The 21,377-nt window shown below is 36.9% G+C and overlaps 2 protein-coding genes across 10 annotated transcripts; one reads left to right on the top strand and one right to left on the bottom strand.

Moving 5' to 3' along the window:
• Positions 1 to 886: 886 nt before the first annotated feature.
• Rhogapp190 (Rho GTPase-activating protein 190) lies at positions 887 to 12,744 on the bottom strand. 5 transcript variants are annotated; one of them, XM_083049269.1, is made up of 24 exons: positions 11,472 to 12,744; positions 10,331 to 11,002; positions 9,324 to 10,234; positions 9,035 to 9,244; positions 8,804 to 8,815; positions 7,888 to 8,074; positions 7,685 to 7,800; positions 7,407 to 7,559; positions 7,077 to 7,315; positions 6,792 to 6,993; positions 6,532 to 6,708; positions 6,203 to 6,454; positions 5,936 to 6,114; positions 5,679 to 5,862; positions 5,373 to 5,581; positions 4,863 to 5,276; positions 4,538 to 4,780; positions 4,244 to 4,432; positions 3,809 to 3,861; positions 3,349 to 3,727; positions 3,083 to 3,214; positions 2,862 to 2,912; positions 2,669 to 2,765; positions 887 to 2,526 (listed from the first exon to the last, which is right to left on the bottom strand). In XM_083049269.1, the coding sequence occupies exons 2-24, from the start codon at positions 10,499 to 10,501 to the stop codon at positions 2,328 to 2,330; spliced, it is 4,959 nt and encodes a 1,652-aa protein (XP_082905395.1). In that variant the 5' UTR covers positions 10,502 to 11,002; positions 11,472 to 12,744; the 3' UTR covers positions 887 to 2,327. The 5 variants fall into 5 exon arrangements, with proteins under 5 accessions (XP_082905395.1, XP_082905392.1, XP_082905396.1 ...); XM_083049266.1 differs by having other exon boundaries at positions 3,809 to 3,897; positions 4,538 to 4,777; XM_083049270.1 differs by having other exon boundaries at positions 4,538 to 4,777.
• Positions 12,745 to 13,182: 438 nt separating this feature from the next.
• LOC145942493 (adenosylhomocysteinase-like 1) lies at positions 13,183 to 20,046 on the top strand. 5 transcript variants are annotated; one of them, XM_083049272.1, is made up of 11 exons: positions 13,183 to 13,359; positions 14,780 to 14,827; positions 15,279 to 15,363; positions 15,721 to 15,914; positions 16,255 to 16,579; positions 16,795 to 16,945; positions 17,051 to 17,203; positions 17,299 to 17,464; positions 17,628 to 17,874; positions 18,300 to 18,420; positions 19,048 to 20,046. In XM_083049272.1, the coding sequence occupies exons 1-11, from the start codon at positions 13,258 to 13,260 to the stop codon at positions 19,094 to 19,096; spliced, it is 1,641 nt and encodes a 546-aa protein (XP_082905398.1). In that variant the 5' UTR covers positions 13,183 to 13,257; the 3' UTR covers positions 19,097 to 20,046. The 5 variants fall into 5 exon arrangements, with proteins under 5 accessions (XP_082905398.1, XP_082905399.1, XP_082905402.1 ...); XM_083049273.1 differs by having other exon boundaries at positions 13,196 to 13,359; positions 15,733 to 15,914; XM_083049274.1 differs by having other exon boundaries at positions 13,200 to 13,359; positions 18,527 to 20,046.
• Positions 20,047 to 21,377: the final 1,331 nt, after the last annotated feature.

Here is a 21,377-nt window from a genome sequence, read left to right as displayed (position 1 = left end):
AAATATATGAAATATAGAGACAAAGATTATAGCAAGAGAGTATCGAAATATCTCTTCCAAACGAGCGTTCTTAAGTGCTTCATCGCCGACGTCACGTCTTTATTACGTGATTTTTCGATCGCTCGAGATCTCGTAAAACATCATACGTCTTATCCTCTTTCTATTAAGAACATTATACAATTATGTACGTACGAATGTATAAAATCTGTTTTACGACTAAATGGGAATGTACGAATCCGTTCTTTTCTCTCTCTCTCTCTCTCTCTCTCTCTCTCCTCGTTACACGACAATCGTAGAAATATCGTTACAATGTTTCCATACAAATACAAAGTAGCGTGTTCGCGAGATACGCATCTTTTTACAAGAAGAGTCCAAAACGATCTCTTTTTCTCTTTCGAGATCCTACTTGAAATTTACTCGGACTCGGTCCGATTAAAATGCGTCTCTCGCGAGACCAAGTAACATCAACGTTCCTTACGGGAATGTTTGCGGTAAATCTTGCGGATTACAAAAGTGTGTTATTTCGCTTTTTTTTCTCTTATTCATAGTGGCTCCAACATCCAGAGAAGCGATATCAAATGTCTTTTACTCGCTTTGTTGGTGCTTAAACGATGCGCTTACTTTCGAATGTTGAGCCGCCGAAAGGCATTATATCTGTCATTACGATTTTTAACATCGAGTTATGGCACATCTACGAAAAGAAAACGTCCCACTAAATCCGTCATATTTGTGCAAATTCAAGCGCAAATTTAAAGCGAATAGGACAAAGGAATCGACGAATTTAAATGTGCGTTTCTGATTGAATATAAAGTTAGATTTTTCTTCTTCTTTTAGTACATTTCTTTCTTTCATAACTGAACGTTGATCTTTATGTGCTAATGGATACTTTCTGCGGTTTTTTCTTTTTCTTTTTTTTTTTTTTTTGCGAAAATGCAAACGATGTGAAATGTCAGCTCCAACGATAAACGGACCGCTTTCACTCTCGGAAAAGAATTCTTATGAAAATTTAATGTTCCTCATTACGAATTTCGTACCTTAAGTCGTTAATTTTATGTACATATTCGCTTTAAGAAACCTTAGTATATTTCAAGTTCATAATTCGAAATATTTCTTATAATAGTTATTTCGATTCAATTTTTTTCAGTATATTGTGTGCGCAAAATTCTGCCGAAATATTCTCTCTTAATATCTCTATATCCGTCTTTTTCCTTTGCATTATCGCTATTTGTCAAGACGTATTGTGCAATTATATGTAACGTGCTTTTCGCATGTATTCTCTTTCTCATTTTTATCTTTAGACGGAATAAAAGAGATATATAGATTGTATCATTTAAATGTGTTCGGTTCTGCCACGATAAAGATTATCCAAAAATTCCTATATAATCTACATCGATAGAGATGCAAAAGTAATAAATACGCTCAAGAGGCGATTTGTGCATCTGTGCGAAAAAGGAAACGTACTAAAAAAAATTTCTTTTGATATCGTTGCTATGTGAGAAATTATATATATATACATATATACATACATAAATATGTATATATGTATAGATATTTGAAGATATATAAATCTCGTTAACGTTTCGTGAATGAGCTCTGGACATTACATTCTCTTTTAAATATTAATAACAACCTCTTTAACGAGGCTATACGTTAGCGTTGTCAACACTTTGCAGTATTTTCGTTCTTCGCAATGTTGACAAAAAAATACGAAGAAAGAGAGAACTGAAAGAGAGAAAGAAAAGACAAATAAAAGAGAAAAAAAGCAACATTGATCTTACCTCCTTAATTATATAAAGCTAATCGTTATTATCAAATATCGAGAGTCTTATATCCCTAAAATACAATATCAATAAATACATCGCTCTGGATACATCCAACATGATACATGCATACTGTTATGACACACATGGATTGACTCTTATTATTCTTGCGTTATTACCTGATCCACGCACGCGAACAACCGTCTTAGGACCATCGAGTGATCATTCCGCAATGGAGGATCTTGCTTGTCACACATTCCGAAAATGAACGAGTATGAAATGACTAAACTTAAATAAAGAGACTTTGTTCGATCGTCCACGTTGCGTCTTATGTGGGATCTTGTGTAATATTACAAGTGTGTGCTAAAGCGAAGTTTAATATCGATAACAAATTATATATTGAGACCAATTATTTACGCCTATTATATCGTAATCGTCGATAACGTACAAAAAACGAAATCGAGTTATACCATGAGACGGACGAAGCGCCGTTTCTATCGCTGTTGTCCATGAAAAAAAATATAGTCCCGCGTTGCACTATGCACTGCGTCGCAGCGTGTTTGATCACTACACCATCACAACGGCATCCTCGCCACAGAACAGGAAAGGATATTGATCGATCATCGTCTGGACCACGTCTTCCAGATACGGCCTCATGGCTTCGAATCTGCCGAGGTCGTTGAATTCGATCGGTAGTAATGTAGGCCACCAACAGATCGCCAGGTTCTTACTATCCATACTGTTGAGTTTGCAATTCTCCGCGACCCTAAAGTTGCACAAATTTAAATTATAGAGTTTAAATTAGAGAAAGAGGAAAAAGAATAAAGAAGATGAAAGAAGAAGATACGAAGGATAAAAGATGTATGATCGAAATAAATCTAAATATTTATTATCTTCACGATACTTACTTCACGAAATGTTGGAAGATAAATTTAAGAACATCAAAGTTCACTGGATTTAATTTTTTGAGCATCAGACGTAATGCTAACAATCTGCCGCTTCGGTCTGCAAATCGGTTTCAAATTTCAGAATAATTTATATTAATCTTGAGAATTTGTTCAGAGTATTTCGTTCAATTATCTATGAAATAAAAGTACTAACCTTCCATATTCATGCAAGTAGCCGACATAGGCTTGCTAATACCTCGTGCACCTGATATAAAATAGGCATATAATCTTAAAAATATTTTCCTCTTTATTATAATTTAACTGTATAATTAAAATTCAACGAGACATAAAATAGATATGTAGAAACTTTTAAAAAGAATCACAAGATTCCATTCAAATTTTTATAACTACTGAATTTGTTTTGTATTAATTTACCAGATATATCTTCAAGTTCGTTCATGCGTTCTTTGTCAATGAGTGGTGGCAGCTTCTTGGAAAAGAAATCTTTCAAGGCTGTAGCAACAGCGTTTACAGGAATATCCAAAGAATGTATGTCGACATTACCATCTATATGGGAAATAAAAAAGAAACATGGATTTATATTATCCATCATACAAGGTAAAAAAAAAAAAAAAAAAAATTTGTACCAAAAAAAAAAGAGTGACATTGAACATTGCAACAAGTTTTAATGAATAATATACCTTCTTCAAACTTTAGGAAAAGCAGTTCTACATGTGCGCGATTACCGGGCACCCTATATATCCCTTCCGAATCCAATCCTTCGTCCTCGATAAATCGCACGCACTTTTCCAGGAATAAGGGTATCCGATTCGTTTCACTCTGCGCAAAATCTTCGATTAAAGGTTGCGATTGACTTGAAATCGGAGTCCCGCCTGGACCTTTGGTTTGTTTTATCTTCTCTTGTTTCTTCTTCTCCCTCTCTTTTTCCTTTTCAGCGTGCTTTTTGAGCTTCTCTTCTTTTTGCCTCCTCTTTTCTAATTTTTCATCCTCCTTTGCTTTTTGCTTATCCTTCTTCCTGGCTAACTTGTCGCCATCCTTCAATTTATTCAATATACCGAACTGAAGGACGAACAAAACAAGATATAATTATACATGTATACACTACAACATTCATTTGTATTATGCGCACTAAAAACTTACACTAGGAGAATTAATTTCACGTGGTGAGGAGACATCCAGACTTGATTCATCATCTGGAATGCCAAACGTATTTTCACTCCTTTGCTTGGCTAAAATAATAACAGTTTCATGCAACTTAACAAAAGCTATTGGACACGCAACTTAATGAAAAATTTGCTATATATATGTCATGTTTGAAAAACGAGAGAACCGAAACTATTATTAATCAAGAAGCTTCAATTTAAGTAAAAAAATCACAGTCTTTAATCAGACATGCATGTGCAGAGCATAAATAGTTGAATTAAATTTTCTCTTTCTAGATCCCACATTATATTGTTATGTATAATTAAATTATATTATATAATTATACGTTATAATTATAATAACTCAGCAAAATCTTATATGTTGTCGTTGATAAATTTTCTCATTCTCTCAAATTAAAATCCAGTTACTTACAGGATGCGCTGAACATGTCCTGCGGCATATGTTTCACGTTGAACGGATGCTGCAAATATTGCTGTTGCAATGAATTTCCGGAGAATCTCTTCCGTAAACTAACCGCAGCATATTTATATTGTTTCGATCTGGATCTCGAAGTATGTTCCGGATCGCTCGATTCGGAAGAATCGGGCGTTTCGCTAGACACTGAAAAGATGAAGGTATCGCTAAATATATCGTCACTTATACAGATCAATTTATATACTTATTTGCTAAGAAAATACTTAAAAAAAGAAAAAGAAAAAAAATTACCTCTATCTGCTGCATCGACGCGCCAATTCTTATCGTCTTTCATATTGTAATTCAAGCCTACTATACCGTCCCCACTTCCCATGCTGGCCAATGACGGTACTTTAGGTGTAGCGACCGGTATCGCAGTGCGTTTCTTGCGTATTCGTTTATGCGACAGAGACTTTTTACTCGTTTTGCTCAAGGCGTCAATCGCCCTTTGCCTTTCCAAGGAACTCCATTCCGAATCGGAATCGCTATACGCTGCTGAAAATAATTAATGGAAATAATGCTTATATACAAACTCAACATATTCTTCTAAAAAATATATTAGCAAAAGAGATCTTACATGGCTGTCCTTTTTCACGTCGGTGGCGCAGCTTAGATTTGTTGTTGCCGATAGAATCCTGCACCAGGGCGTACATGTAATCGCCATCATAGGCAGAGTACATACTCGGAACGACGTCTTTCACCTGCGCATACTCGGAGCCGAGATCTACCAGTTCCGGTGTGGCAAGAGGAGCATGACCCATCGTTAGTTTCGGACCGTGTTCGTCTTTCTCGCCGATCGTCATCCTGGCTATCGCGTCTGTCACGTTGGAGAAATCTTTCAAATTGATTTTCCCGGGCTGTTTCAACGTCTGACTGTTTCCTTTCGGTCGTGGCTTAGTCTGGGAAATGTATCGTCGACCTGTCGTAAAGGCTCTGTGCGGATAACTATTGGTAACTCCATCTTGATGCATAAAGGTGTCCTTCACCCAACCTGAAGGAAAAAAAAAAAGAATTTACAATTTGAGACGAATTTTACAAAGTCACATTTCGCGTCTCGACGTTGTGTAATAAATTAATTTCCAATTACCGGATAACTTGCTCGTGATATCTTCGTTTTTCATTAGATCTCTCTCCCTCTCCTCTCGATAGAAGTCGACCTGGCTGTAAATGTCGCTGTCGTCGCTCGGCGTGGCTCTGTGGTCGGCGAATTGTTCGGTCAAACCGGTATCCCCCAGATCACCGTCAGGTGTCAACTGCTCGTACGACTCGGAGCCGCTTCTAAAAGTTACAGACATACTGCTTCACATTAGACTTTTGGGTCACAAAGAAATACGCAGACATTAAGTAGATCAATTCGGTCAATTCGTTAGACAGCTGTTTCTAGAATAGTTACCCGTCATCCGGCGTTTGAAGATGATAGCTCTCATGTCGCGGTGGTGGCATCGGATGTAAAGCCGAATACTCTAAGGTGCCTTCTCCGCTGTCGTTCAAATTCCCCGGCTCCTCCATGTTAAACGCCTGCTCGATCTCCGGTTTCTTTTCCCACACCACTTTGAAGAAGGGCGTGTAAAACGCGGCTGCAAAATAATTAAGAAATAATTAAGAATTTGTCAGAGACGTAAAATCGAAATAAAGTTTCGAATTTCTCACTTTTCTGTTGGCAACTGGACGCAGACGTCATAAAATGCGCCTCTAATTTGTCCGCGATAGCGTTTCCCTCCGTGATAAGTAGATGACTCAGGTCATTGCTAAAGAAAGCATTCGCACCACCAGTATCAGTCACAGCCATTATTTGTATCGGTAGGTTTGGTATGTTTGTGGAAAAGGCACTGTAAAACCAAGGAGAAAACAATTTGTAAAATTAAATAAAATACTATAAAATACGCCAGCGATGCGATGCGAGTTGTCGGTACATACTTTAAAGTTGCGAGAGAAGCTTTCCTCTTCGTAGAATAAACGAGTATAAAACCGTGCACTAATTCGTCTCTGAATGCGTTGGCTCCATGGAAACTCGAGATAATGACTTCGACTCGACGTTTGCATTCTCCCAGAAACGTCTCCAATACTATAGATCTATCTCCGCTGAGAAAGCAGCATTGATGATTGAGTAAAGGACCGAGAACGTTCTCGACTGAATAAGGATCACCGCAGAACATACACATTATTATCCTGAAACCAAACATAAAATAAGATATGCGACTACAAGTTAATCGATGAAAGGTAAGAGCTATGATTGGATATATTACCTGATATCAGGTTCCAAGCATTCGATAACACTTTGATATATGTTTAAAAATCCAGCTCTGTGATTTATGGATTGTATAAGTTGCTGCAAAGCATCTTTCACCAATGAAGAGGGAAATCTTTTGTGCTTTTCTTGTTCCAACTCGTCTATGCAGACATCGATAAATGGACACTGCAAACTGGATATGCCAAATTGATAAGAATATCACGAAGCACAAATCTTAATTCAATTACAATACGATGAATGATACGATGAATATACCTATCAGCAAGATTTTGTCCCTCTTCTCTGAGCTTCATGGCTTCCATTTCATCGATACTGGCTTCTGGCAGAAACATTATTACAATGGGCAAACCTTGAAATGGTAGTCTGTCTTCTTGTTCTAGATTTGACAAAAGGGTCTTCTCTAAAGAGGATCGAATGTATTCGAATGAATCCTCATTCGAATAGATACAAAAAGATCCTAGAACAAGAAAGATATATAATTATCTATCTAGAAAGTGTTACTCGTATCAAGCATACACTGATACTTGAAAAGATATTTACCATGTGGCATGAAATCAGACGTGGTGAAAGAGTTATGCGGCAGTCCGACATCACCGTCTATTATGCGATATCCGAGGGTGTACAACTGACAATCTATCTCCACTTCGTCATCCTCCGTTTGTGCCCTTATTTCACGAGCGAACTCCTCGCTCAGTCCATTACTTCCGAGTATGACTAAATTTAACTGATTGTTATCCGACGTTAACTGCCACTGACTACTGTGATTCCATGAGGAAGGTCTGTTAGAACGGTTTTCAGATTTGTGTTACAAAATAATTCTACGCACTGTACAATTCTCTCCGTTGACATAACATGACATTGACTTCTTACCTGTGAGCTTTCGTTCCGAGTATCCTTTCTATAAGCGCGTCCATGCAATTTGGATAAGCGGGACAGTGCTCTCTTATAGGACAATGCACAAATCCCAAATGTTGAAACAACATTAGCTTTCGATCTTGATCTAATCTATCCAGCGCTTTGTATCTGGAAAGATAGAAGTTAAATTATAATTATATTTATGTCATTGTTTTTATCTATAAAATATCGAATTTGAAAAATTTTAAATCTTCTCTTTGGATATAATGTATATTCAGTATGATACTACATACCTGAAATCGTCCAATAAAGCATCAGTAATTTCTTTTATATCATCTTGCGTAATAGTTCCTGACGGAGCTATACTTTTAAAGTGATAAAATAAATCTGCGTGCTCCAACAGTAATTCCTGTAACAAATCCCAAAATACTTATTGTATTCTTTATAATTGATAGATACAATAACATAACTGTTGTGCAAATGTACAAAGAAATACCTGAAAATTGTGTTTTGCCTTTTCAATAATTTCTTTTTGATGCTGATCATAAATTTCTTGACAATCATGATGAGAAAGTTCTTCAAAGCATTCTCTGCCCATAAATAAAACTCGAACCTCAGACAAATGTTTTCCAGGCGTAACATAGCCAGTTTCCTCCAATAATTGCTTAAATTGTTTCTTCCATCTAACAGAAATTAATTATAATTAAAAAAGAATCTCATTCACAAACAATGTTCCATATTACGAAATAATAATTGAACACGTAAGACACAATTTTAATTAACTATATTAACTATAATATCTGGTTGTTGTTAATAACATTTTGTTATTCTAAAAGTTTGTTATGTATAGGATTAGTCATTATTATTCTAATGATTACAATATTAATGCAATGTGTTATGTTTTTCTCTACATCTTAAAAATGTTTAATCAAATCTCAATTTTATATTTTTCTTTCCTTCTTTAAGAGGATCACAGAAATTTATTAAAATAAAATCTCGAATTCAGATTTATTTAACTACTTGGTATTGCAAAAAAATTTCCCTATGTACAACTAATCAGTTTCAATGAAAAATTAAATTTTCTTTGAAACTGATACACTATTATCCGCATCCAACTCTTTCTAGTTCTGTTGAAATTTAAATATGTTATATTTTACATTTAGATAGTCTTACTGAAGTCTTAAGTTGTTATTTTATCAAACTATTTCATAAATATAATTCATGCATTGTAATCAATTTATTAGGCGCCAACATATACCTCAACTCATTTTAAATAATATATAAGCACATATTGTTATGCAAATGTTAGCGCAGCGCAAACATTGTAGAACAAATACTATTTCTCTCCAATTAAAATACTTATGCTCTATATTTTAGACGAAAGAGCAAGTAAAAAAATAAGCATAAATTACCTTTTCGGAAGTCTGCACAAAGAAACACCACCCAGAATAAAGCAAAGCATTAGTGAATTGCACATGAAACAATATTACCTTCTAAAATATCGCGAATGAAACAATACAGATTTACTACTAATTAGCTATATCAATTCTATGTGAAAAATATATATGTATAAACTCGTTCTCTCTCTTCTGCAATATTTATTTGTTAAAATTATTCTGAATTTTTTGCATCGGATCACTTACTCTAATCGGCGTTGCTCTTGTTGCAAGGCGTTTATGTGATTCTTAAATACAGTCTCCGCCTCGGGGGTTTCTAGCACGTCGTAAGGAATTTTCGTGCCATTGTTTTCCCCAAAGTCACAATCGATCCACGGTATGTCCTCGGGACACTCGTAGAAGTACTGATCGAAATCGGGATGCGCCTTTATGTATTGTTGCACCGCCGACCATTCCCTGCAAAGTATCGTTTCCGGTTATCCGATTTACGAGGCGTGATTCGCGCCTCGTAAATCGGATACGACGAAAAACTTACTCATTGATTAAATTCGATATATCCGGGCAAATCTCGTGAAGTATATCCGGCAACAGGTTCAAGTAGCCCTGTATCTTCTTCGCTATCTGCTCGTCCTTCAGTTTCTTAATATGCCTTCTGAATAATCTCTGCGTCGCTTCGATACCGAACAACTCTACGAAAATGGTGAACTCCTTGAGTTGCGAGAGCTTCTTCGAGGCCTGCGACCACAGGGCGCGATAATCGGTCACGTGTATTCGGATCAATCTCTGCAACGATTCCGTCGACGCGTCCAACAGTTCTTTCCGGGTCCTGGCTGCCTCGGCGAACGGTATCAGTTTGCTGCGCATCTTCGTCTTGTCGATCAATTGCGCCAAGATCATAAAAGCCAGATCGACGTTGATGTTCTCGTGGGCCGACGTCTCGATGATGAAGATCGATCCCTTATACTCCTTCCGCATTATCAGTTTCTCGACTTCCTTGACGAACTGCTCGTTCGCGTCGTCATTCTTAGTCGTCACCAGCACCACTGGCTTCTTCGTCTTCATCAGATTATTCAGGATATTCGCCACGATCTCGACTTGCTTCTCTATCGCCCGATTTGGTACAAGACTCACGTCGAACACGCACAGAAATCCGTCGATGTTCAGTTTACCATCGGGCAGAACCTTCTGCTCGTACTCTTTTTCTATACCCAGCTGATTCTTGCAGATATACATGAGTTTCTCCGCGCTCGTGATCTTCGTGGCCGCGCATCTCTTCGCGTACGGCTCCATTTTACCGCCTTTGAACGGCTGAAACGACGCGTCGTCTATAAATTCTGTGTGCTCGATGACTTGAAACTGAAACTCCGTTCCGTCCTCCGCCACTTTCATCACTTCGCCCCAATACAGGAAGTGATCGTTGTTCACCACACGTCCGCTGAAGTCAGACTGCAATAAAAAAATTGCGTTTAATCTCTCTCTCATTAAAATGTCTCACCGATTGACAGTCAATAAACTCTGCGTTATGAAAGTTGCTTCAATTACCTGCGATAATACCGAAATGTGTTCCACATTGTAGTCGTCGCTCATGGAACGCATGAAGCGATTGCACAGGCACGACTTGCCAACACCGACTTGCCCCTTGTCCTTTTCTGTCCCAGACAATCCGACCACCGCGACATTAATGCTTTTAACATTGTCACTCTTTCTCGCCATGTTTGGTACGCAATGATTCGCTTATAGCAAATGTCGAAATAAATCTTCCCTCCTGCACGTATTGCTCAAGACATAATGAATGGCATGTCGCAAAAAAAAAAAAAGATTTGCAATTAGTACAAATTTGTCTTTACACCTTTGGTCATTTTACTTCAAATTCTTCTAGAACTTTGCGTTGGTACAAAATTAGTTCAACCTCCCTTTGGTAACATCTCTGGATGATTTTTTTTTTAAATCACAATTTGCTTGCTCGCATCGATGAATATTAGATTTATGTACAAATATCCAATTGATCCTCTTGAAAATTCTCATTCGTCCAAATACTCTCTACTCTAGTATAATAAAGTTCTTACGGTAGAGATGCTATTTTTAATATAAGTTATTATTGAATATAAATAACGCAAAGCTTTTCAAGATTCTTAAACGCTATCTATTATTATGCGTAGCATTTATAGTTTAGCACAGCTGTGAGCAATGGTTCTTTGGAATGGCACTGTGTATCTGGAAAAAAAATTGCAGAGAAAGACGCATTAATTTAAAACGTTATCAATTTATAAGTCATAATTTATAGTCGTAATAATTTGTATGATTTGTACTACAGTTTTGTTTAGTATTAAGTATACAGTGCACTATCCTAGAGTTATAGCACGACATGTGTCTCTGAAAATACAACTATGAATCATGCATTACGCTGAAAGAGATATTGACAATAGCTCTGCCTCATGCTAATTGCATCAATAAGCATCAACAAAGGGCAGAATTGTAAGAAGGCCAGATGTTCCCCCGAATAATTCAATCCACTTGAAATCGATAATAAGAAATAAATTATGATCAGAGCGTTAAATTATGGTTAGAGCGTTATATTTTCTACGATTCTTAAAACAGCACGTATCGCGAATCTTGCAATATATATTACGCTTCGGACTGATACGCGATATACGTCCATTCGCGTTTTATGTATAAGCTTTACCTGCAGTTTTATCGCAAGAAACTCGGATTTCTTCCACAGGGGCGGAATCATCCCTGCATGTTCAATCATACCCGGCTGTGTCTCGGTCGTGACTATACTTTTCTACACTTTCGGAAAGTTTACAACGAGGATGGATGTATGTCGAATTCTTCGGAAGAAGCAAGAGAAGATAAATAAAGTGTAGAAAGTGCAACTAAAGAGAGCGAGCGGACCTCTAACAGGTCTGCTCCTTTTTACCTGTGCTATGCTTTCCACCTTCGAAATCGAATTAGCATACCGCATTTCGTTTACTATTATTCGCGCATCGAAAAGAAGTGGGAGAGAGAGAGAGCAGAAAAAGCGGTGGAAAAGTGCAACTGCGAGAAGAATGAGAGATTTTCGGCGGCGCCGAAAAATTTTCCCCCGAATCCGGCAACAATTATTATAATATATAAGCTTCTAATTATATTAATTATATCGAATTTTTATGCGCGAGACAAGTATAATTTCGACCATATTAAAGGGAAAAAGAGAGATGCAAATTAAAAGTACTTATTGAAAAGCGATTGAAGACAGGTGAAATATCACGTTCCAGGTGCACCTTTTTTCACGTTTCCCGGAAATGTGTATGTTCGGGCGGAAGGGGAGGAAATGCGTAGAGGGAGAGGAAAAAACGAGATCTTGGTCGGTGCACGCGTTTCCGAATGACAGCCGCGGGCTTTAGATCGATATGTATCGTACACAACCGAGGCCTCGACGAAGACGACGAGGACGACGACGATGCCGGGTTTTCCCTCTCGGAGACGAGGGGGAGAAAGAACAACGCTCGAGAACACGTCGTCGTCGTCGAGGAGTCAGAAACACTGAACACGGGGATGGTTTACCTGAGTGAAGGGAAGCGCACGGTGGGCTGTTCTCCTCCGGGTGGGAGGGAGGGGGGAAGGGGGCGGACTCGATCCGGCGTTCCGGGTGCACCACCTTCTCGGCGAACGTTCGTCCTCGGCGCGGCGCGACGCTTGACGTTGTGCGGCGTGACGTGACGTGACGTGACGTGCGTGACGTGACGTGACGTTAGGGTTGACGCGCGACTCGGTGACCGTGAAACCGGCTCGGCGCGGCGCGGCGCTTCCTCTACGCTCGCGCGGCACCGCGACGCATCGACGCGACGTCGGACGTCGGCTGGCCTGGCACGTCTCCCGGGGAGGGGGGCAGCGCGAGGTATCCCAGGTGTGTAAATAACTTCACGTTGAACACCGAGTGTCGCCCCGTACGGGAGCCATCTTGCTGGGTGGGCATGGGTATGGGTGGACACACGGCGCCGCGGACACCGATGTTTTCCGCACGGTCAGTAATTCCGCCTGTGTCAGGTCCGGATACTTTTGACAGCTGCAGGGAGGAAATGTTCTGTCCGACGATATTATATTCCGCCAACTTTCCTTTTAGACAAGTCTCTCATCTCTCATGTATTTCTATTTAAATATATTATTAAAAATATATTAATAATTTAAATTTTAGAAAAATATACGTCTTTTCAGGAAGCATTTCGTTATATGAATCTTATACCTCATAATAATTCGTTTTCTTTTCGAAATATTACATAATTTTATTAATGATGTATGATATATATAAATATTACCACAGATGTGCATTTTGTAGGTGGAATTTTATTCGTATATCGACCAGTTTATTATTATAGAACGAGAGGGGAGTCGAGGGGCACCAGGAGGTCTAGATACGGACCTGATCCGCGCGCGCGAATCGACACCTGGCGGTCGATCGGCGAGTCTCGCGGACGGGCATTCGAAAAATGGCCGACAGCGGGGACGGTGTGAACAGCACGTCGTCCGGGAAAGAGACGAGAAATACGCTCACGGATGGCCCGGTCACCGATCCAGCGTCCAACATGAAGGTAAATCGAGCCGGGCTTTAACGTGACGTGAAACGTTGGACTGTCTCGCGTCCTCGGGATGTCGTTCGCGCTAATCTAACAGCTGTATATGTCCATAACTGTCGTATTTGCCGCCGTTCTTGCGATGGAGTTTCTCGCGAGCTTCTCCTGAAACGCGCAAAATATCGTCGTCGATTGTCTGTTCCTGATCGCGTCGAGTGTTTCGGAAAAACGAGAAAAAATTGCGATGTTTGTCTCTTCTGACTTTCTTTCTTTCTCTCTTTATTATTTATATTGGTTTCCTTATGTCTTTCTCTCTATCTCTCTTCCACTCTTTCTTTCCTCTCTCTCTCTCTCTCTCTCTTCCTCTTATTTCTGTCAATCTCTTTGTCAGTTCTTCACCTGTATTTCTATTACGTCTCGCCCAACCCTTCAAAGTCTTGTGACCACATGTGGTTCTTACATAATTGGACACATGGTATTAATTGACATGTCGTTGATGAATAGACGTTAGTCAAAAGCTGTCTGTCTACTTGTATATTGTGAGAGGATACTGAGAACTTCTGTTTGCAGCTGATTGGATTAAAAGAAGTTCTTCCACACACAGGCTTCTTTTTCCTTTTCTATTATTCGTTAAGTAAATTGATTGAGATATAACACCTGGACATTGTTTATTTAACTAAAGGCAAATAAACAAATTTTACAGAAATTTGCTTAAATCTAACAAGAATGGTAGGATCAAGATTTAACACAATTTGCTCAATTTCAATAATACAAATTAGTGAAGGAGTGAATGCATGCAATTACAGACATAGTGCCTATGACTTGGCATTTACAATGCTTATATATTATTTTACATATAGAGCATTATTCACACAGTAGTCCGTAGGTTCGGTACCAATCACTCATGCATCGCTCATAAGCCTAGACACATTTAGGCGTGGCACAATTAGCACTACGTGAATTGTTATTGAATGCAAAGAAAATATCTGAGAAGCACAACACAACGAGATCTATATTTTCTAAAACAGTTCTCTTAATTGTGCTTAAATGATTCGAATATTCCGGTGATTAGATAGCAAAATTATAAAAAGAAACGAAAGAAAAGATTTACAAGCAAGTATTCTCAATTAATTTTGTTTAAAGAATATTTTATATTACAATTTTATATTATATATATCTTAATTAATATAACTGTAATTAAAGTATGACAATTGTTACATTCTGATTTATATATGAAATTCATTTTTCAAAAACGTTATTTGAGATATTAGAGATGTAAAAACGAGATGTAAAAAACAAATTGAGACTTGACGAAAAATGCCTATACATATTTTGTGCATAATCTGTACAATCTTTGGGAGCTTTGTACCAAACTACGGACTGTATTGCATACACTTGATGCATCTGAATCATGATATGATGGTTGTTGTGATTTCAGAGCCTAGAGGCATCAAATAATGCCTTTCACGGCGCGAGAACAAAATTAGTAAGTAAGAGTATATATGTGTATAAAACATGCAAAGTAAACTTGTACCCAAATATCCATAGAAAGCTATTTTTGCTATTTTTTTTCCTCAGGACTGCTTTACTTCCTCTCGCCATATAAATGTGTGCTGGTCAGAATTTGTCATTCTCGCTTGTCAATTAGATAATACAGACTAATATAATGAGAGACGATTACACAGTGTAGCTTCATATTTAAGAAATGTGAAGACATTTATCATCTGATGTAGTAATCTAAAAAAAAAATGATGAATATATAAATCGTCTATGTATATATTGATCTGTGTACACATTCGGTGCAACAAGCTAGAGCTTCATTCAATGCACTCTTGAGTTTCTTGTAGTTTCTCGATGCATTGCGGACCCTTTTAGAAAAAGAGACACATACACATTCACTGCCAGGATTTGAACTAATTGTATCTTTCAATTTCTAGGACTCGAAATCCGGAGCGTTGAAGAAGTCCAGCCGTTACCGAAGCCGCTCCTTGTCGGCCAGCAGCACCGATAGTTACAGTTCCGGTACGAGCGTGTTTTCGTGATAGTTATACACGATAATGACTTTTTATAGTGTGTATTTCGCTTCTTGAAGGAGGACTAGTTTCATGTGTGTAGCCTCTCTCTTTATTAATGTCATACTAATATCTTTCTTACCTTCAATCTACATCTCTATTGCAATTATCACTAGCTATATTAAAACATTTAAAGTTTTTACATATATGTATTGTACATAGCTGTATTTTGTACTTAGAATTAGCAATAATAATTTAAGTATTTGTAATCTCAAAATAACGCAGGCAAGCTTCATTAGGATATTGCACTTGCACTTTGATGTGGTACTAATAATTCAATGTTTTTCGGCATTTTGCGCTACCTTAGCCTCTTATACAGGAAGCTCGTCTGACGAGGACGATGTCTCGCCGCGCGAGAAGATCCAGAAGACGGAGAAGGGCTTCACGGATTTCTGCGTGCGCAACATCAATCAGCAAGCTTTCGGTCGCAGGGAGATCGAGATCGCCGAGCAGGAGATGCCAGGAATCATGGCGTTGCGAAAACGCGCAGCGGAGGACAAGGTATATCTCTTCTCTCATTTTTTTATTATTACACTGAAAGAATTTTCTTTTAGAATTTATCCTGAAAATCATGGTAATTGTGGGACAATATAGTATAGAAAGAATTTTATGAGAATTTCTCTGATTAATATTTATCATAATAAAAATAATATCTATTATAATTTATAATAAAATATAAAATATGTTTGATTAATTTCACTATGCAGTTTAGTAAAATTAATCAAACATGTTTTATATTTTATTGTGATAGATATTGTCCCATGATTTTCAGGGTAAATTCTAAGAGAAAATTCTCTGTGTCCTAATTCTACATTTGATTCTAATATTCGTGTGTCTGCAGCCGCTGAAAAACGCCAAGATCGTGGGATGCACTCACATCAACGCGCAGACTGCCGTTCTGATCGAGACCCTGGTGGAACTGGGCGCGCAGGTGCGATGGGCTGCATGCAACATTTATTCCACGCAGAACGAAGTGGCCGCTGCGTTGGCGCACGCCGGATATCCGGTGTTTGCGTGGCGCGGCGAAACTGAGGAGGATTTCTGGTGGTGCATCGACAAGTGCGTAGCGGCCGAGAATTGGCAGCCTAATATGATACTGGACGACGGCGGTGACGCTACCCACTTGATGCTCAAGAAGTACAATGCCATGTTCAAAATGATTCAAGGTTTATCTCGTTCTGTTATATGTCTGGTTTGTTATATATAATATTATAGCTTATCATAGTTTCGAAAAGGAAGAATTTTTAGTTTTAAAAAATATAATAATCATATCAATTTTAATATCAAAAATAAAAATAAAAATTCTTAAAGAAAATGAAAAATTATGATGATGCGACATTTGATTTACGAATGAATAAACCGTAAGAATATGTTCTTGTAGGAATTGTCGAAGAGAGCGTAACAGGTGTTCATAGATTATATCAATTGTCAAAGGCAGGTAAATTGTCTGTTCCCGCGATGAATGTGAATGACAGTGTGACCAAGACGAAATTCGATAATCTCTACAGCTGCCGCGAAAGCATCATCGATAGGTGAGTTACATAAGTCGTTTCGAGAAAAACATCTTGAAACATCTTGCTCATTCCGAACGTGATGCTTGTTAATTTAGCTCTTATCGAAAATTTATTTATTTATAGTTTAAAAAGATCCACAGACATCATGTTTGGCGGGAAACAAGTTGTGATATGTGGTTACGGAGAGGTCGGGAAGGGATGTTGCCAAGCTCTCAAAGGTTTAGGTTGCGTCGTATACATCACCGAGATCGATCCCATATGCGCTCTGCAAGCCAGGTAAGACGCGCTCGAACGAGCAAATTAATTTTCACAGCCAGATTGTGCGCCGAGCGGAATATCACGTCATATGTAACATATTGTCGCATTTACAGCATGGACGGCTTCAGGGTGATGAAGCTCAACGAAGTCATACGAAATGTAGACATTGTCATTACAGCGACGGGCAATAAGAACGTGGTCACGCGCGAGCACATGGACAAAATGAAAAACGGATGCGTTGTGTGCAACATGGGTCACAGCAACACGGAGATAGACGTTGTATGTCCCACAATTTATCTACTTTATTCGGCGCGCGTAAATTTCGCAACCGGCGAAAGTTATAGTGACTCTCGATTTTCTCGAGCGACCGATTCGATATGACCGATTCCGCGCTCAAGGGAGGATCGAGAGGATTAAGTCTCCTTAAATATGTTCTTAACAGAACAGTTTACGTACGCCCGATTTGACTTGGGAAAAAGTGAGATCGCAAGTGGACCACGTTATTTGGCCGGACGGTAAGCGCATAATACTGTTGGCGGAGGGTCGTTTAGTGAACTTGTCGTGCTCGAGTATTCCATCCTTCGTGGTGTCGATTACTGCCGCTACGCAAGCGTTAGCTCTCATCGAACTGTTTAACGCACCGCCGGGACGATACAAGAGCGATGTTTATCTGCTGCCGAAGAAGATGGGTACGTACAGTAATCATAATACAATAATATATAAATATACAAATATATAATATATTATTTTATATATATATATATATATTTTTTTTTATATGCTATATATATAATATATATATATAATTTGTAATATATATAATACATAAAATAAAATATATATAAATATACATATATATATAATTTTGAAATAATTCTTAACTGAAATAGTTCATTGACTTCAATATACTTTTTTTCCTAATTCTTTAATTAAAATATTCAAATAGCTTGATAAGACAAAAAAGATAAACGATAAAACGCTTTAATCAATCAATCTAATATTTTGTCTCTTATTTATCTTGTATTTATTGTCTCTCTACCAAGTTATGTTTATACCAGTCGTATAATATCGTATTAAAATGATAAATGCTAAATCATCCTGTCGATTCACGCAGATGAATACGTCGCGTCGTTGCATTTACCCACGTTTGACGCGCATCTAACGGAACTGACGGACGAACAGGCAAAATACATGGGCCTCAACAAGGCTGGTCCGTTCAAGCCTAATTATTATCGGTTAGTATCAAGCTACAACAAGTTTTTGTCACGAGAGCGATTAATTGATTGCGTGTGTTTTATCTACCTGTGTTATTTCTACCTACCTACTGTGGATCTGTTTCAGCTACTAAAAAACCAATGGACGAGTAATGTGGCATTGATTTAGCACGTGCGACACTCACTCAGAGCATTACACACTTTCAAGTATTAAAAAAAACCACCTTTCCTTGACTTTGTGCCGAAGTTGGCTGGCTTTCTTTTTATCCCACTGACGTCCATTCTCCGTTCTCGTAAAATCGATAAGAGACTTTTATTTATGGTTCAACCTTCGTAGAGGGATTCGCGCGACTTGATTCCATTGTTATCGTGCTAATCATCCGCAAGGAATGCGTTAATAATGTCATGAACACAACATACTGATTCAAGCAATTACCCAATAATCGATATTAGAAATCATTTATCCGGGCTGGACAAAATGTATTTGAAGAAAGCGTAAAATATATAAGTTATTTTCACACAACACGAATATCTTATATATATATTTTTAAGAGTACGCTACAAATAATGTATCTCTCCAAAATACTCTGTCCAGCCCTAAAATTTAGATAATTGAATTGAATGTATCCGATTAACTTTTGTAAACAGTTTTCTTTCCGAAAATGTACGAGAGTGGAGCCTGCATTCGTCAAAATGAACGGAGAGAAAAGGAGAGGAAAGCTTGGAAAAAATTGCCAGACTGTGCACACCAGTAAAACTACATTGTGCAAACTGTCGGACGCATGTAGATACGAGTTCTGTATAATTTGCAAGCCGATGCGGTAAATAAAATTGCATCTGTCCATTAGACACTACTTCCAGTAAACTGTAGCATTATAGTTTGTAAATGATACATTTTTAATAGTATATAAAAAGAAACATATATATATAATATACATATAATGTAATATTATATATATGCGTGTGTATGTATGTATATATGTATATATATAACATATGCAATATAATAAATAAAAAAAGATCAAGAGTATTAAAACAAAAATAATTATAAATCAAGATTCAAAACTTTAAAAATCTATTGTTTTATTCGATTTCTCTCTTTTAATAAGTTTTCTGATACAATTTTTAAATATTATACATCTCTGAATGTTTAAATTTAAATTCTTTCTTGAATATCCTTTGTACGTGTTATACATAAATTTATATACATATTTATGGATATCACACTATTTTTTAGCGCGTACTATTAACAGTGCGTGCGGGTGCTGCTGCATATTAGTCAATGAATTTGTTGTGCCCTTACATTATAGCGGTGAAATTATACGTGCGGCGTATGTGTGTGTTTTTGTGTATGCGCCCACTCCGTGAGAAACGACACACTACCCACGACTATTTATACACCATGCTTTCTCTGAGAAAGAGAAGGGAATGCCATATTTTACAGGGGAATAATCGCAGCTCCATATGTATATACATAATTATTTACGGAGGGAGAATATGCTAACACATGAAATAGATGATAATTCATATAGATTATAGCCTGTTAATCATTGTTACCCTTGCCTTGCGTGCGACGCAAGAATTTGCACACCCCACGTTTATTAGGAAAAATAAACACTTACCATATTCAGAGAGACTGTGACCGTATACATTGTTCTTTTTTTCGAATCGCACCCATATCTCTAATAGCAATTATAAACCATTATTATTTGCAGCTTCAAATGTCGATAATATATATATATATACATATATATATATACATATATATATATATATATATATATATATATATATATATACATATTAGCTGAAGAAATATGTACACAAACATATAATATTAGACTTTATATCCCTCAAGATGAATCGATATCACTGAAAAAAAATGATCGAAATATTTATTTTGCAGATTTTTGTACATGAATATTTATATATATAACCGTGGGGAATCAGATATTACATATATAATTATTTAAAATCTTAATATATCATAAATATATAAATATTAAATCAATTGAGAAAATAGAACGTGAGTAATAAAAATGAACTGTGTACGCGAGAATATAAGTTTAGGACAAAGAGAAAAAATCTCTGAATATAGAACAATGTTCCTACGAGATCAGGAGAGCTTCCGTTATAAATATATGTGTATAACATATATATACATAATATAAATTATACGAAACTGCGCTGACTCAGCATCTCTCTTTGAATACAGCAAAATAAATCAATATTTAAAAAATATATATATTATTTTATCATTGCTTTAGATTCGTTAATACGGAATTCGATAACTTGGAACGAGAATCATCATATTACATTCTAAAAAAAAGGAAATTATTTTATATATATATAAAAAATCTTTTTTATTTAAAATTTTATTCGACATCTGTCAGTGCACATATATGCATGCACACATTCATGTGCAATTTTAAAAAGTGTATATGTATTTATAATATTAATGAATATTTAATAAACATGTAAATAATTGAAACATGTATGAAATATTTGAATGACATTCGTATAATTCAGCTCCAAATTGAGCAATATTCTGGTTCCAAGAAATTATGTTCGACACGCTTAATGATAGATTATTAGATTAATTAGATTGATTATATACATTCTAGGAGAAAAGTAGTATTATGTTATTAGATTAATAAGCGACAAAGAGAAAAGTATTTCCATGTATAATAACACAAGCTAATTTGTATTATATATCAGTGTTATTTATCGAATAGCATATATGAAACTGACCGGCATACATAAAATAAATAATATATAATGCAGCGTTCTTTCATAAACTTGCAAAAAATATGAAATTAAAAGTTGAAGAAATGTTATTCTGTAAAACAAGTGATTCTCGTAAAGCGTCAGAAATTATTACATCTATGTAAAAGTGCTACAATATTGAATTTAGCGTATAGCTAAATAAGCAATAACGGTCTCCGGTCTCTTTACATTTTCTTGAAATCCTTGATACT

Source organism: Prenolepis imparis, unplaced genomic scaffold (assembly GCF_030444845.1).
Source record: "Prenolepis imparis isolate NDT839.2.m4 unplaced genomic scaffold, iyPreImpa1.0 SCAF_11, whole genome shotgun sequence".
NCBI classification, from domain to species: Eukaryota; Metazoa; Arthropoda; class Insecta; order Hymenoptera; family Formicidae; genus Prenolepis; species Prenolepis imparis.
This window is presented reverse-complemented; position numbering and strand designations above follow the sequence as displayed.